The sequence below is a fragment of the Cherax quadricarinatus genome, chromosome 11, assembly GCF_038502225.1.
Source record: "Cherax quadricarinatus isolate ZL_2023a chromosome 11, ASM3850222v1, whole genome shotgun sequence".
Taxonomy (NCBI): Eukaryota; Metazoa; Arthropoda; class Malacostraca; order Decapoda; family Parastacidae; genus Cherax; species Cherax quadricarinatus.
Window position 1 is genome coordinate 2,890,596 of NC_091302.1, and position 17,587 is coordinate 2,908,182.

At 42.6% G+C, this 17,587-nt stretch overlaps 1 protein-coding gene across 1 annotated transcript in view; it reads right to left on the reverse strand.

Moving 5' to 3' along the window:
• Nucleotides 1-17,587, reverse strand: part of LOC128687667 (cadherin-99C) — a 302,830-nt gene that overhangs the window by 57,247 nt on the left and 227,996 nt on the right. Inside the window, exons 19-22 of the mRNA XM_053775248.2 lie at nucleotides 15,086-15,238; nucleotides 10,344-10,505; nucleotides 9,935-10,051; nucleotides 8,574-8,823 (exon numbers count right to left, since the gene is read on the reverse strand). Coding sequence (XP_053631223.2) covers nucleotides 8,574-8,823; nucleotides 9,935-10,051; nucleotides 10,344-10,505; nucleotides 15,086-15,238 — 682 coding nt within the window. The remainder of the gene's footprint in view (nucleotides 1-8,573; nucleotides 8,824-9,934; nucleotides 10,052-10,343; nucleotides 10,506-15,085; nucleotides 15,239-17,587) is intronic.

Below are 17,587 nucleotides of genomic sequence, written 5' to 3' on the forward strand. Positions count from 1 at the left end.
CGAGTGCCCACACCAGAGGTAGAAGGTTGAGGATCGTCAGGGTTTTCGGCACTATTATCGATATCCTGGTCATTCTTTTCGGTCACTAACTGATCAAAGCCATAGAATTCGTCTTCATTTCCACTTCCATCAGTGTCAGAACTATCAGATAGGAAGAGGAGAGTCCCAATTTTCCGGGGAGTGAGAGCTGACTTGCGACGAGGCATGGTGAACAAGGGTAACTGAGCCGGCGTTCCCACAATGCTATGCGGGGGCCTAGATTTTTTGTTTATGGCGCACACCCACCAAGCAGACCCGTTCTCTCACATGTAGGCCTATGAGCGTTTTCGCGCTAAATTTGACGGCGCTAGAATTTTGGTGTAGATCTATGGTTTGGACACTCAACGTGAAGCCGTAGATCTACGGGACTGACCCTGAAAGGGTTAATCCATTCCAGAAAGTTGGCTGAAAGCCAATTTGTATGAAAACTGAAGTAATATTTCCCACAAGAAATAATGTAAATCCAATTAATCCGTTCCAGACACCCAAAAATATTAACAAAAAATACATTTTATAGAGAATAACCATAGTTTTACATACAGAAAACAATGAGGAAATAAATATAAAGCACTAATGACATGGATAAATGAACATTTAAATCACTTTTACCTTTACTGAAGACTCTTGTTGGCATATGGAAGACTAGCGAGGAGGGGAGAGGGAGGAGAGGTTATCTCTACCACCATCACTACCACCCTCTACCACCATCACTACCACCCTCTACCACCATCACTACCACCCTCTACCACCATCACTACCACCCTCTACCACCATCACTACTACCCTCTACCACCATCACTACCACCATCACTACCACCCTCTACCACCATCACTACCACCCTCTACCACCCTCTACGAATAACAAAGACAGACCGAGTCATGAATGTATGAATGGCCGCATCCCGTGGGTAGGTGGACGCGTCTGGTACGGATGATTTCCAAGCAGATGTACGAAAACGGGGAAAATTTTGCCGAAAGTGGTCGAAACCTGAACTGTACGATAACCGGACTGGACAAAAACGGGGTTCCACTGTACAGTACAGTACAATATTTACATTTTAGTAAATTAAAGTATTTACATTTTAGTACATCAAAGTCGCAATGGAAGTTTCTATCTATGCTCAGTACCACTAACTGCAAGCATGTAAATAATCACAATATAGGTTGAAGTTCCTTATGTATCCATTGTCTGTGTATAGTTATGCTCAATAATAACCCACATGGAGACAGAAGCTCAGGAGGTTAACTGATCTGTATATTAACCCTCTTCTGGGATCCTCTTCAGTTGAAGAGGATTACAGAAAGGGATTAAAATATACAAAATATAAAATGTACTGATTAATTAACCCTTTCAGGGTCCGTGCTGTAGATCTACGGCTTTACGTTCAGGGTCCAAACCGTAGATCAACGGCTTGAGCTCAGCTCACTCTGATAAGTTGTGAGCAGTAAATTTGAGCCTAGATATGAGAGAATACATCTATGTGGTATGTGTGCACCACATAAAACAAATCCTGCAGCACACAGTGCATAATGAGAGAAAAAAAACTGAGACCGTAATTTTCGATTAAAACAGCGACTTTGCAGTGTTTTTTCGTACAGTAGGGCCCCGCTTTATGGCATTTCGCTTTACGGCGTTCCGCTAATACGGTCATTTCAAATTATGACCAAAACTCGCTATACGGCTCCCCCCACCTGCTTTTCTAATACGGTCACCGCGCCCCACCCAGTTTGTTTACATTCTCTGTGAGATCCGTAAGCACTAAGTCTCTCCATTATGTCTGGAAAGTGTTTTTAAAAGTTATTTCATATTTTATATATACTCTGATAGTTATACTTATGTATACCTGTACTTAAATAAACTTACATACTGTGCTGGCATGCAGGTACACATTAAACTCAGTGTGTTTTATGTCTCCAGACATCATAGTAATGATAATAATAATCACCGAGTCTCATTTAAATGTCGTATATTATGTTAATATACACATTTTCATTAATCCATCTATGATATTTTTTTCAAAATTATATAATAAACATGATACATAAAATATAAAGATGATAAATACACCCCACAATAGAATAAATAAACATAAATATGAGATGTGGTAGCCAGATAACTTGTACAAGTGACACCAAGAATAACATTTTCTCTAATCTAACATAAGAGATAATGTGTTACTAGGGGTAACTATAGAAAATTATTCCTTTCGTATGTAAGTAAGTAAGTTTATTCAGGTATACACAAATACAGTTACATAGATTATCATACATAACAGCATATGTGTAGAGAACCCAAGATAACCCAAAAAAGTCAGACAGAGTGACTTATTTCCATTGCCTTCACTCAGAGTGTCATTTCTTCTCAAAATGATGTTACATGAGAGTGGGAGTATTCTTCTTTATTTATTCTACCGTATCAATGTAGAGACAACCTGTACACAATGTAACTTGTACACAAACTAGACGTGTACACTTTGTTTACAAAACTTACCTTCGCCTGGTTTGTTTACATAACTCTGCACCTGTCCTCTCTCATGCACTCATTCTCTCTCTCTCATTTATTCATTTTATCTCATTTACTTACTCCTGACCCTACATTAAGACTACAGATATTTTAAGGTAAGTAATGAGTGAACTGTATATACATTTTATCACTCTGGGATGCTTAAATATCATAGAATATATGTGTAGGTGGGTTGGCCTGGTATGGTAGCCCGGCTGGCTACCATACATACCACACTTGATTTCTTACAATAAATACTACTTGTCTCACCCTAGAGTAAGACTATAAATATTTTAAGGTAAGTAATGAGTGCACTATGTGTGTATTGTACTTTTTTATTGTTTTTTGATGCCTAGTTCTATTGCTAGCTTATTATATGTTAGTGTAAACTTGTTATCTAGTATTTGTATGCATTTATAAGTGGAAAAAAAGGGTGTTCCACTTTACGGCGATTTCCGCTTTACAGCGGCAGCCTGGAACCTAACCTGCCGTATAAGTGGGGCCCTACTGTATGTTTTTTATAGTTGTATTTGCAATTTCTTGGTCTCATTTGATAGAATGGAAGATATATTATAGAAATAGAGATGAATTTGAATGGTTTTAGTACTGGAAATGGCTTGAAACTGAGCTCAAAGTAGCAAAAATGTTCAATTTTTGCCAATTTTCAAGAGTAAACAAATGACCTAACAAGTCTAATACACACCAGTTGGTGGGTCTAATATACATTCACAAATGTGGTGATATTATTTATACAATTATTACAGTATTGCATAACAGTAAATCTTCTATTTTTTGGTTTGAATAAAAATGCATTATGTGAATAAAAAATCAAAATGGAATTCATTTGTAAAGACTGAAAACATAACTAATGAACAGAGGAAATGTTAGTTTAGTGCCAGGAATGCCTGCATTGTTTATTCTGGACCCTATTTTGAAATTGGAATATTTTGAACTTTGCATTAAATTGGCCAAATTACCAATTTCCGGTCACTTTATTTTGTTGTTGAAACAGTTGACTTTGCGATTTCTTGTGCTCAATCGATAGAATAGAAGTAATACTAGTGAAATAGCTAAGAATCTGGTTGACTGGAATAGTGTAATTGGCCTAAAATGGGAGTCAAATTCGGCAAAATCGCCGATGCGTAAATATCACCGACACATCAAAATTCGCGAGAGCATAATTTCATAAATTTTCAGTCAAATTTCGTACTTTTTGTTTTATTACCTTCAGAAAAATATTCTCTACCATTTCATAAGAAAAAATAACAAAATTATTTTTTGAAAATTCTTGGACCCTGGTGCACACTTTGAAATTTGGCCTCTGGACCCTGAAAGGGTTAATCTCCTGAGTTTCTGTCTCCATGTGGGTTATTATAGAGTACTGGAAAGTGCTCATTACACTTTTAGTTATTCATATACAGTTATGTATACTGGAATGCCATTAAGTATTTCTATTGTGCTGCTCAGGTCCACCATGTCCTGGTGACCAGGAACTCAGGGCCACCTTGTCCTGGTAGCCAGGAGCTCAGGGCCACCTTGTCCTGGTAGCCAGAAGCTCAGGGCCACCCTGTCCTGGTGGCGGGAGGTCAGGGCCACCTCATCCTGGTGGTGGGAGCTCAGGGCCATCTTCCATTGGTAGCCAGGAGCTCAGGGCCACCTTGTCCTAGTGGCCAAGAGCTCAGGGCCACCTTCCCCTGGAAGCCAGGAGCTTAGGGCCACCATGTCCTAGTGACCAAGTGCTCAGGGCCACCTTGTCCTAGTGGTCAGGAGCTCAGGGCCATCTTGTCCTAGTGGTCAGGAGCTCAGGGCCACCTTGTCCTGGTGGCCAGGAACATGACTATTGGCAGTGTGTGAGGTAAAGGAACTTGCTGACCAATACAACATTATCCCATAAATATAAGTAGTTTCATTACAGAAACAAGGTAAACTATGTAGATAGTGTTTCATTTTGTGCAAATAGCTGAGATGTAGAGTTTAATCCACATTTTTTATGAAAATGTTTGTTTAAAGGTTGTGTGTGTCATAGGAGTCTTCTGATGCCTCTCACCATGGTGCCTCTACTCACCATGGTGCCTCTACTCACCATGGTGCCTCTACTCACCATGGTGCCTCTACTCACCATGGTGCCTCTACTCACCATGGTGCCTCCACTCACCATGGTGCCTCTACTCACCATGGTGCCTCTACTCACCATGGTGCCTCCACTCACCATGGTGCCTCTACTCACCATGGTGCCTCTACTCACCATGGTGCCTCCACTCACCATGGTGCCTCTACTCACCATGGTGCCTCTACTCACCATGGTGCCTCTACTCACCATGGTGCCTCTACTCACCATGGTGCCTCCACTCACCATGGTGCCTCTACTCATCATGGTGCCTCCACTCACCATGGTGCCTCTACTCACCATGGTGCCTCTACTCACCATGGTGCCTCCACCCACCGTGGTGCCTCTACTCACCATGGTGCCTCCACTCACCATGGTGCCTCTACTCACCATGGTGCCTCTACTCACCATGGTGCCTCTACTCACCATGGTGCCTCTACTCACGATGGTGCCTCTACTCACCATGGTGCCTCTACTCACCATGGTGCCTCTACTCACCATGGTGCCTCTACTCACCATGGTGCCTCTACTCACAATGGTGCCTCCACTCACCATGGTGCCTCTACTCACCATGGTGCCTCTACTCACCATGGTGCCTCCACTCACCATGGTGCCCCCACTCACCATGGTGCCTCTACTCACCATGGTGCCTCTGCTCACCATGGTGCCTCTACTCACCATAGTGCCTCTACTCACCATGGTGCCTCTACTCACCATGGTGCCTCTACTCACCATGGTGCCTCCACTCACCATGGTGCCTCCACTCACCATGGTGCCTCCACTCACCATGGTGCCTCCACTCACCATGGTGCCTCCACTCACCATGGTGCCTCCACTCACCATGGTGCCTCTACTCACCATGGTGCCTCTACTCACCATGGTGCCTCCACTCACCAAGGTGCCTCCACTCACCATGGTGCCTCGACTCACCATGGTGCCTCTACTCACCATGGTGCCTCTACTCACCATGGTGCCTCTACTCACCATGGTGCCTCCACTCACCATGGTGCCTCTACTCACCATGGTGCCTCTACTCACCATGGTGCCTCTACTCACCATGGTGCCTCCACTCACCATGGTGCCTCCACTCACCATGGTGCCTCTACTCACCATGGTGCCTCTACTCACCATGGTGCCTCTACTCACCATGGTGCCTCTACTCACCATGGTGCCTCCACTCACCATGGTGCCTCCACTCACCATGGTGCCTCCACTCACCATGGTGCCTCTACTCACCATGGTGCCTCTACTCACCATGGTGCCTCCACTCACCATGGTGCCTCCACTCACAATGGTGCCTCCACTCACCATGGTGCCTCTACTCACCAGGGTGCCTCTACTCACCATGGTGCCTCTCACCACTCCACTCACATGGTGCCTCCACTCACCATGGTGCCTCCACTCACCATGGTGCCTCTACTCACCATGGTGCCTCTACTCACCATGGTGTCTCCACTCACCATGGTGCCTCTACTCACGATGGTGCCTCTACTCACCATGGTGCCTCTACTCACCATGGTGCCTCCACTCACCATGGTGCCTCTACTCACCATGGTGGCTCCACTCACCATGGTGCCTCTACTCACCATGGTGCCTCCTACTCACCATGGTGCCTCTACTCACCATGGTGCCTCTACTCACCATGGTGCCTCTACTCACCATGGTGCCTCTACTCACCATGGTGCCTCTACTCACCATGGTGCCTCTACTCACCATGGTGCCTCTACTCACCATGGTGCCTCTACTCACCATGGTGCCTCTACTCACCATGGTGCCTCTACTCACCATGGTGCCTCTACTCACCATGGTGCCTCCACTCACCATGGTGCCTCTACTCACCATGGTGCCTCCACTCACCATGGTGCCTCTACTCACCATGGTGCCTCCACTCACCATGGTGCCTCTACTCACCATGGTGCCTCCACTCACCATGGTGCCTCTACTCACCATGGTGCCTCCACTCACCATGGTGCCTCTACTCACCATGGTGCCTCCACTCACCATGGTGCCTCTACTCACCATGGTGCCTCCACTCACCATGGTGCCTCTACTCACCATGGTGCCTCTACTCACCATGGTGCCTCTACTCACCATGGTGCCTCTACTCACCATGGTGCCTCTACTCACCATGGTGCCTCTACTCACCATGGTGCCTCCACTCACCATGGTGCCTCTACTCACCATGGTGCCTCTACTCACCATGGTGCCTCCACTCACCATGGTGCCTCTACTCACCATGGTGCCTCTACTCACCATGGTGCCTCCACTCACCATGGTGCCTCACTCACCATGGTGCCTCTACTCACCATGGTGCCTCCACTCACCATGGTGCCTCTACTCACCATGGTGCCTCCACTCACCATGGTGCCTCTACTCACCATGGTGCCTCCACTCACCATGGTGCCTGCCTCCACTCACCTACTCACCATGGTGCCTCCACTCACCATGGTGCCTCTACTCACCCACTCACCATGGTGCCTCTACTCACCATGGTGCCTCTACTCACCATGGTGCCTCTACTCACCATGGTGCCTCTACTCACTATGGTGCCTCTACTCACCATGGTGCCTCTACTCACCATGGTGCCTCTACTCACCATGGTGCCTCTACTCACCATGGTGCCTCCACTCACCATGGTGCCTCCACTCACCATGGTGCCTCTACTCACCATGGTGCCTCTACTCACCATGGTGCCTCCACTCACCATGGTGCCTCCACTCACCATGGTGCCTCTACTCACCATGGTGCCTCTACTCACCATGGTGCCTCTACTCACCATGGTGCCTCTACTCACCATGGTGCCTCCACTCACCATGGTGCCTCTACTCACCATGGTGCCTCTATTCTTTCTGGTTGTATGAGATACCTGTGTTACTACCTATTTTTTATTTTTTTTTAATGGTTTGTGTGTAAACATTAAGATATTAGTTGTATTGTAGTGTGCTGACTATAAAGACATTCTAATTTTGTAGAACCCTACTAATTGTTTCTAAGGGTCTTCATAGTCCCATTGGAAACAGGCAGAATACTACCTGGAGGGTGTTCTGGGGGTCAATGCCCCCTACAGTCCAATCCATGAACATCAAAATGGTATACAATACCGACAGGTTGTTAGGTAAGACACATATGCAACAGTTAGACAACTTTATTCCGAAACGTTTCACCTACACAGTAGGCTTCTTCAGTCGAATACAGAAAGTAGGCAGGAACAGTAGAGATGTGAAGACGATGTAATCAGTCCATCACCCATCACGACTTCAAGGGTGATGGACTGATTACATCGTCCTCACATCTCTACTGTTCCTGCCTACTTTCTGTATTCGACTGAAGAAGCCTACTGTGTAGGCGAAACGTTTCGGAATAAAGTTGTCTAACTGTTGCATATGTGTCTTACCTAACAGTCCAATCCATGACCAGGAATATTAAGCAGAATTTATACTCTGTCACATTAGTTTTAAAATATGGGAACATATACTTTAAATAAAACTTGTGCTATTTTAACCAATCGGTAATTCATTAGTGTAATTTATGTCCTGAAAAATATGAACCTGATTAAATCCATGCTCATGCTATTTATTTATAAAACATATAAAATAAAATCTGTAGAATACTTGCACACATAATAATTTGCTAAAATATGAAATTGAGGTTTGGTATATCGTACATAATCTAATACAACAACCAACTTTTTTTGCTGATAATCTTCAAATCTTGGTTAATTTCTCATGTAACTTGTAATAACACGATTACAAACAAACCATGGAATGGGTGGAATTTGAACCCATGGCAAGTGAGTCTTAAAACTCTAGGTCAGTGGCCTACACACTGGCCTGAAGTTTTAAGACTCACTCGCCATGGGTTCAAATCCCACCTATTCCGTGGTTTGTTTCTGATATAGGATTACTTATTGTTTCCTTCTCATACCTTCCTTGTTTCCTTCAGTAATAGCACAACGAAGGTGTTGACCATCGTCAGGTCTATTTAACACAGTTAATCTCTTCACCAGAGTGCCCACACCAGCATTCTCTAACACCTCAACAGAGAACTGTGTGTCGGTAAATGTTGCCCAAGCCTCAACACGTGCTGGAGCTTCTCTCATCCTCTCTATCGACACTGAAGCTGTTGAGGTGGTACTCAGCTGAGGTTCTCCTCCGTCTCGAGCAACAATCTGTAGCTGATGGTCAAGAAGTAAAGGGTGCTATACACATATGGTTACACCATACACAAACAGCCTGCACATACAAGAAAGAAACTTATGACAACGTTTCAGTCCAACTTATACCATAATTAGTCTCCTATGTGCGGGTTATTTCTGTACTGTTCCAGTAATGGTACTGTACCTTTTTATTCTGTATATAAAGTAAAAGGACACAAGTGCAACTAATGTGACATTTTATTGTGCAATGTTTCGCTCTCCAGGAGTTTTATCAAGCTCCTGGAGAGCGAAACGTTGCCACAATAAAATGTCATATTAGTTGCACTTGTGTCCTTTTACTTTACATATTGTCGGTAATTCTACCAACTTTATTATATTCTGTATAATTATGCTATATATACAGTAATTACTGTTTCTTGAGAATGTGAGAGATAACATGAAAAAGAACATGGACTTTAATTACCTTTCACAGTTGTTAAACTGCTCTGAACCTATAATGTCATATAGCACCTAGGGCATGTGAGGTAATTAAGGCAAGTCCAATTCCTTGGATCAAGAGCACTTCACCAGGATAATGGAAAGAAAATACCAGAAAAATAGAAATATGAGGGGAAGGGGGTGTAGGGAAAGCAACTCCCCACAGACTATGAAAATTAAAAATTTCATGACAAAAACTATTCAGGGCAGAATCATTGGTTATTTGTGTTTGAAATGGGTTAGTGGATTTAATTTTATATATCAGAAAGACTTCAGCATAATTTTTATAGCTTTTTGTATTATTTTATTCTGAATATAGTGCTGATATGGAAGTCAGTGCACTTACAAATAAAGTCAAGGTAAATTTTATTTACACCCTCCCAGAAAATTGCATCCTACAGGCCTATGACTGGAAAGTAAAGAATAAGCAACACAAATATTCAATGAGATATTATCACTGTCATGCAGGGATGAGCAGAGTTAACATGAGGTCAAACTTACATTATCACAGACATGCAGAGATGAGTCTAGTTAACATGAGATCAAACTTGCATCTTCATAGACAAGCAGAGATGAGCATAGTTAACATGAGATCAAACTTACAATATCAGACATGCAGAAATAAACAAAGTTAACGTGAGGTCAAACTTACCTCAAAGTCAGAATCTTGTTCAGCCTGAAGATCAGTTTTGATGGTGATTATCCCAGTATCATTTTCAATATTAAAATAATCCGGAGCATTCTTATAGCCCACCAACTCATATTCAACCTATAAGATAACAAGGGAGAGGAGGATCAGTAAAACATTAACAAAGTCACAAGTTCAATAATTAGACACAAACCAAACCACAGAGCGGGTGGGATTTGAACCCACGCCGAGTGAGTTTTATGATTCACTTGCCATGGCTTCAAATCCCGCTCGTTCCATGGTTTGCAACCGTGTTATTATGATTTGGCGAGGCAATGAGAAACAAGTGCAATATCTAGGTATCTTTAGGCTAGTGATAAATGTGTGTGATAATGGCATGAAAAATTTATATGAATGTTGGTCCTGTACTTACTACATTGTTAGGCTTTGTACCATCAGCATCAGAAGCAAGAAGAGTGGCTACCAAGGTACCAGGGGGTGATGCTTCGGGGATGGTAATAGGTCGCAGTGGCATGGTAAACACAGGTGGGTTATCGTTGACATCTTCGACTGTGACCAATACCGAACATGTCGACTAAAAATATAAACAGAGTATGTATTATGAGTAAATAAAAGAAGTAAGGAATCAACTAACACACAGCATACATAATTGGGATGATGACTAAAAAATAATGACACTATATGAAAGAATGAACTGATGATGATGCCCTGATATACATATGTATAATGTGCAATAAGATCACAGTAAACAGGTGATATCACAATATGTAAAATAACCACAGTAAATATGGGTGTAAAATAAAACTATCAGACTATCAATTAGCCATCAATTCACTAAATACATCTGTCTACAATGTTGTTGGGTAGAAGAGTACCTGATCTATATGGAAACAGCTTCGAGGGAGAATTTCATGGTAAGATAAGCAAGATCTCAAGGCTGTATACACAAAATAATTTTTATACATTGATGGTTTCTGGGATCATTGCCTCAGCAACTTGCTCTCACACCAAGACTAAATTAGAGAGGAAGTATTCCAGGAATAAGAACTATTAAGATGTGCACAGGAAAGTAAAGCTAATTACTAATGTGGTTATAATCATAACCATAATTTTTGAAGGGGATGGAGGGGTAAGCCAGTGGAAGGCCTCTGTCAGATGACCAAAAGCTCCAGCTGCGGGTCATGATATGACTAAGACCCGCATCAGGAAACACTATGTACTGTTTCCTGACATGGCTTACCTAACCTAAGAGTAAAGGTAAGTGTATAGTAATGTAAGTAGAAGTTTGTAAGATTTACCTGTCATGATGATGAATAAGATATGTACGTACATGTGAAACAGCCAGGTATCTATACTGAGAAACGTTTCAACCATCAATTGCTTCATCAACCTAAAATAGAGAAATGAGAACAGAGCCTATAAAAAAGCTCCATTACCATGACTCTGTATTAGATTGATAAATTCCCTGGCAGGTAAAAAATGTTTCTCAATAAAGATACCCAGGTGTTGCACATATGTTGTGTTCATCAACTTGTTGATGTTACAAATCCTCCTCGATTTATGATGGTTTCACTTATGATATTTTAACTTTACGATGATGCAATAGCAATTACTTTGGAGATGAAACTTAACAATTACCCAGTATGAAAGCAGCAAGTCCATAACTTTTTTTTATAAACACGCTGGCCGTCTCCCACTGAGGCAGGATGACCCAAAAAAGAAACATTTTCACCATCATTCACACCTAATCACTGTTTTTGTAGAGGCAGCCAGATATGACAGTTTAGACGTCGCTCCAAACAGTCAATATCTCAACCACCCTCCTTTAAAGTGCAAGCATTGTACTTCCCACCTCCAGGACTCAAGTCCACCTAACCCGTTTCCCTGAATCCCTTCACAAAATATTACCCTGCTCACACTCCAACAGTTCATCAGGTCCCAAAAACCATTCGTCTCCATTCACTCCTATGTAATATGCTCACACATGCCTGCTGTATGTCCAGGTCCCTTGCATCCCTTCCCTCTATCCTTCCCGTCCCTTCCCTCTATCCTTTCCTAGGACAACCCCTACCCATCTTCCCCTCCACTATAGATTTATACACCCTCCAAGTCATTCTCTTTTGCTCCATCCTCTCTAAATGACCAAACCACCTCAACAATCCCTGTTCACACCTCTGACAAATACTTTTAGTAACCCAATACCTCCTCCTAATTTCCATTACACATTGCCCTTAGACACGGCATCTCCACTGCCTCCAGCCTCCTCTTCACTGCAACATTCACAATCCATGCTTCACATACTTGTAAGAGTGTTGGTACCACTATACTCCTGTACATTCCCTTCTTTGCCTCCATGGATAACGTTTTTTGCCTCCACAGATACCTCAATGCATCACTCACGTTTTTTACTTCACCAATTCTATGGTTAACCTCGTCTTTCATAAACCCATCTGCTAGCAAATCTACTCCCAAATATCTAAACACATTTATTTCTTCCATACTCCCTCCCTTCATTGTGATATCCAGTTTTTCTTTACCTAACTTGTTTGATACCCTCATCACCTTACTCTCATCTATGTTCACTTTCAACTTTCTTTACACACCCTCCCAAACTTTTCTACTAACCTTTGCAACTTCTCTTTAGAATCTCCCAAAAGCACAGTATCATCAGCAAGAAGTAATTGTGACAACTCTCATTTTGTATTTGATTTCTCATAATTTAATCCCACTCCTCTCCCCAACACCCTAGCATTTACTTCTTTTACAACTTCATCTACAAATATGTTAAACAACCATGGTGACATTACACATCCCTGTCTTAGGCCTACTTTTACTGGAAAGTAATCTCCCTCTGTCCTACACACCCTAACCTGAGCCTCACTATCCTCAAAAAACTCTTTACAGCATTTACTAATTTGCTACCTATTCCATACCCTTGCAACATATGCCTGCCACATTGCTCCTCTATCCACTCTATCATATGCCTTTTCTAAATCCATCAATGCAATGAAAACTTCCCTACCTCTGTCTAAATACTGTTTACATATATGTTTCAATGTAAACACCTGATCTATACATACCTTACCCATTCTAAAGCCTCCTTGCTCATCTGCAATCCTGCTCTCTGTCTTACCTCTAATTCTTTCAATAACTCTATCATACACTTTACTTGGTATACTCAGTAAACTTCTTCCCATATCATTTTTACAGTTTCTTTTGTCCCCCCTTCCCTTTATATAAAGGAACTATACATGCTCTCTGCCAATCCTTAAGTACCTTCCCCTCTTTCATACAATTATTGCACAAAAATGGCAACGACTCCAACAATATATCTTCCCCTGCTTTTAAGATTTCTGTCATGATCCTCTCAGTTCCAACTGCTTTACCCCCTTTCATTTTATGTAATGCCTCATGCACCTCCCCCACACTCACATCTTGCTCTTCTTCACTCCTAAAAGATGTTATACCTCCCTGGCCAAAGCATGAAATTATTACCTCCCTTTCTTCATCAAAATTTAACAGTTCCTCAAAATTTTCCTGCCATCATCCTTAACTTGTATTCATTTATTTACTTTTCTTTACTGATATTTAGTTACAGTAATTATTTGTTTATTTATTCAATAAATAAACAATATTCGACTTACGATACCTATGACTTACAATATTTTCATCGGAATGTAACCTCATTGTAAGCCAAACAGCACTTGTATATACCCCTTGATCTAAAGATTCACCTGTCATCTTACATGTTCATGATGTAGAAAACACCAGTAATTCTACAAAGGGTGAAAAACTCTTAACAGGCTTCCATTTCACACCTGTATGACAGGAGAGTAGTACCTCCTTGGATACCTGCTCTTAACCAACCTACTATCAGAGAGCAAAACATTTAACAAGCTTCTGTTTCTCACACCCATGACAAAACAGTAGTATATCCCCAGATGGTTCCTGCCTACTAACCAAATTCATAAATTTTCAAGCAAGAAAACTGATCACTTAGTGATAAATGAGATAGTTCCTCACTACACCTACACAAATAACAAGCACATAGGAGAAAGAAACTTATGATGTTTCGGTCCGACCTGGACCACTGACGAGTCACACAAGCGTGAAGGGAAGGGAGCCAGTATATACACAAGAGGGGGACAAGGTTGGGAGAATGAGAAGAGGTAGTAGTATAAAGTGGTGGTGGTGTCGATGGCAGTGGCAGTGGTTGTACTAGTGGTGGTAGTAGTAGTGGTGGTAGTAGTAGTGGCAGTAGTAGTACTGGCAGTAGTAGTAGCAGTAGTAGTGGTAGTGGTAATAGTGGAAATGGTGATGGTAGTAGTGGTGGTAGTAGCACTGGTTCTAGTAGTGGTAGTGCTCATAGCAGTAGTGGTAGTGCTGGTGGTAGCAGTGGTAGCACTGTTAGTGCTCGTAGTAGTAGTGGCAGTGCTCACAGTAGTAGTGGTAGTGCTCACTGTAGTAGTGGTAGTATAGTAGCAGTGGTAGTGCTCGTAGTAGTAGTGGTAGCGCTCATAGTAGTAGTGGTGGTAACAGAAGATGGGGTGGTAGTAGTAGTAGCAGTAGTAGCAGCAAAAGTAGTATTGGCAGTAGAAGTAGCAGAAGTAGTAGTGGCAGTAGTAGCAGCAGTGCTGGTAGTGGTGGTAGCAGTGGTAGTGGTAGTAATGCTGGTAGTGGGGGTAGTAGTAGTAGTAGTAGTAGTAGTAGTAGTAGTAGTAGTACTAGTGGTAGTAGTGGTAGTAGTGGTAGTAGTGGTACTAGTGGTACTAGTGGTACTAGTGGTACTAGTGGTGGCAGTGGTACTAGTGGTGGTAGTGGTACTAGTGGTGGTAGTGGCACTAGTGGTGGTAGTGGTACTAGTGGTATTTGTGGTACTAGTGGTGGTAGTGGTACTAGTGGTGGTAGTGGTACTAGTGGCACTAGTGGTGGTAGTGGTACTAGTGGTGGTAGTGGTACTAGTGGTGGTAGTGGTACTAGTGGTGGTAGTAGTAGTGGTGGTAGTAGTAGTGGTGGAAACAGCAGTGGTGGTACTAGTAGTGGTAGCAGTAGCGGTGGTAACAGAAGTGGTAGTGGTGGCAGTAGTCGTCAAAAGTTTCTGCTACGTGCAGGTTATATGTGTATTGTGCCTTTTCATTCATTATAGTTTCTCACCTGTGGGCCACCCTGAGTGTTCTCCAGTGTACCAACAATAATAGTGTGTCTGGGGGAAGCCTCATAGTCGAGGCCACGAGTTGTAGTGATGCGACCCGTCTCAGGCTCCACACTGAACAACTGGGAATCTCCACTCACCAGGACATATGTAATCTGAAAAAATAAACAAAGTAATATAAATAAGTACATTAAGTCCTCGACTTACAAACACGTTGAGAATCTTCTGTGCTGTGTATATTATTATATCATTACTGTGTACAATATCACTATTATATATTATTATACACAATATAGTAGGTCCCCAACATGTTTGTAAGTTGAAGACTTCCTGAATTATGAATACAGTGGACCCCCAACCAACGAAGGCACTGTCTAACGATAAATTCGACTAACGAAGCGTTTCAGCATAAAAATTTTGGCCCAACCAAAGATGAAAAACTCAACCAACATCATTCGTCCCGAACGTATCCACATGTCCCGTCTGGCCTGAGCACGCCTTAGCTGCCCTGCCTTCAGTTCCTGTGCCAGTGTTTACAAGCCAGTGCTGTCGCTTCCATGCATATATTTGGTACATTTTGTATTATTCCAGTGTTTTTAGTGCTTGTAACTTCTAAGTAAGCCACCATGGGCCCCAAGAAAGCTTCTAGTGCCAACCCTGTGGTAAAAAGGGTGAGAATTACAATTGAAATGAAGGAGGAGATAATTAATAAGTATGAAAGTGGAGTGCATGTCTCCGAGCTGGCCAGGTTGTATAACAAACCCCAATCAACCATTGCTACTATCTTGGCCAACAGAAAGGCAATCAAGGAAGCTGCTGTTGCAAAAGGTGCAAGTATGTTTTTGAAACACAGATCACAAGTACTAGACAGATGTTGAGAGACTGTTGTTGTTGTGGATAAATGAAAAAGATATCAGGAGATATGTACTATCTCCCCATCCATCATATGTGAAACAGCAAGGCAGTTGCATGACAATTTAATTAAAAAAAAATGCCTGCAAGTAGTGGTGATGTGAGTGAGTTTAAGGCCAGCAAAGGTTGGTTTGAGAGATTTAAGAATCGTAGTGGCATACACAGTGTGATAAGGCATGGTGAAGCTGCCAGTTCAGACAAAAAAGCAGCTGGAAAATATGTGCAGGAATTCCAAGGGTACACAGAGACTGAAGGATTGCAATCCTGACAAGTGTTTAATTATGATGAAACAGGCCTGTTTTGGAAGAAAATGCCAAACAGGACCTACATTACACAGGAGGACACAAGCCTATGAAAGACAGGCTAACCTTAATGTTTTGTAGTAATGCTAGTGGGGATTGCGGAGTGAAGCCTCTACTCGTGTATAACTGAAACTCCAAGAGTGTTCAGGAAAAACAATGTCGTCAAGGCTAATTTTTGTGTGATGTGGAGATCAAACAGTAAGGCATGGGTCGCTAGGGACATTTTCTATGACTGGTTTTATCATGTGTTTGGCCCCACTGTGAAAAATTACCTCCTGGAAAATAAATTGGACCTTAAGTGCCTCCTGGTATTAGACAATGCTCCTGCTCATCCTTCAGACTTGCCAAAGCGAATTTCGAGGGAGCTGAGCTTCATAAAAGTGAAATTTTTGCCTCCTAATACTGCTCCTCTCCTCCAGCCCATGGACCAGCAGGTCATTTCAAATTTCAAAAAACTGTACACCAAAGCAATGTTTCAAAAGTGCTTTGAAGTGGCCTCAGACACTCGACTGACCCTAAGAGAGTTTTGGAAAGATCACTTTAGTATCCTCAATTGCATAAACCTTATAGGTAAGGCTTGGAAGAAACCAACTAACAGGACCTTGAACTTTGTTTGGAGGAAACTGTGGCCAGAATGTGTACAAGAGAGGGATTTTGAAGGGTTTGGGGCTAACCGTGAGGAGCCTACACCAGTTGTGGAATCTACTGTGGCATTGGGGTAGTCCATGGGGTTGGAGGTTAGTGGGGAGAATGTGGAAGAGTTGGTGGAGGATGATGATGAACTAACCACTGATGAGCTGCAAGAGCATCTGCAACAGCAAGAGGTCACAGCTGAGGAAATTGCTTCAGAGGGGAGAGAGAAATTGAAGAAGTTGCCTTCTTCAACGATTAAGGAAATTTGTACAATGTGGACAAAGGTGCAAACCTTTATGGAGGAAAATCACCCTGACACAGTTATTACAAGCTGTGCTGGTGACTTTTACAATGACAATGTTCTGACCCACTATAGGAAAATCTTAAAGGAACACGAGGTACAGAGTTCTATGGACAGATTTTTGGTGCGACAGAGGTCCAGTGATTCTCAAGTTGTTCCCAGTGGCATTAAAAAACAAAGAAGGGAAGTAACCCTGGAAAAGGACTTGCTATCTAAAGATCTCATGGAAGGGGATTCCCCTTCCAAAAATTAACCCTTTCAGGGTTTCCGACGTACTAGTATGGTTTACGCACCAGGGTTATTGACATACTAATAAACGCCTAAATTCTTGCACCTTCAAATATAGCAAGAGAAAG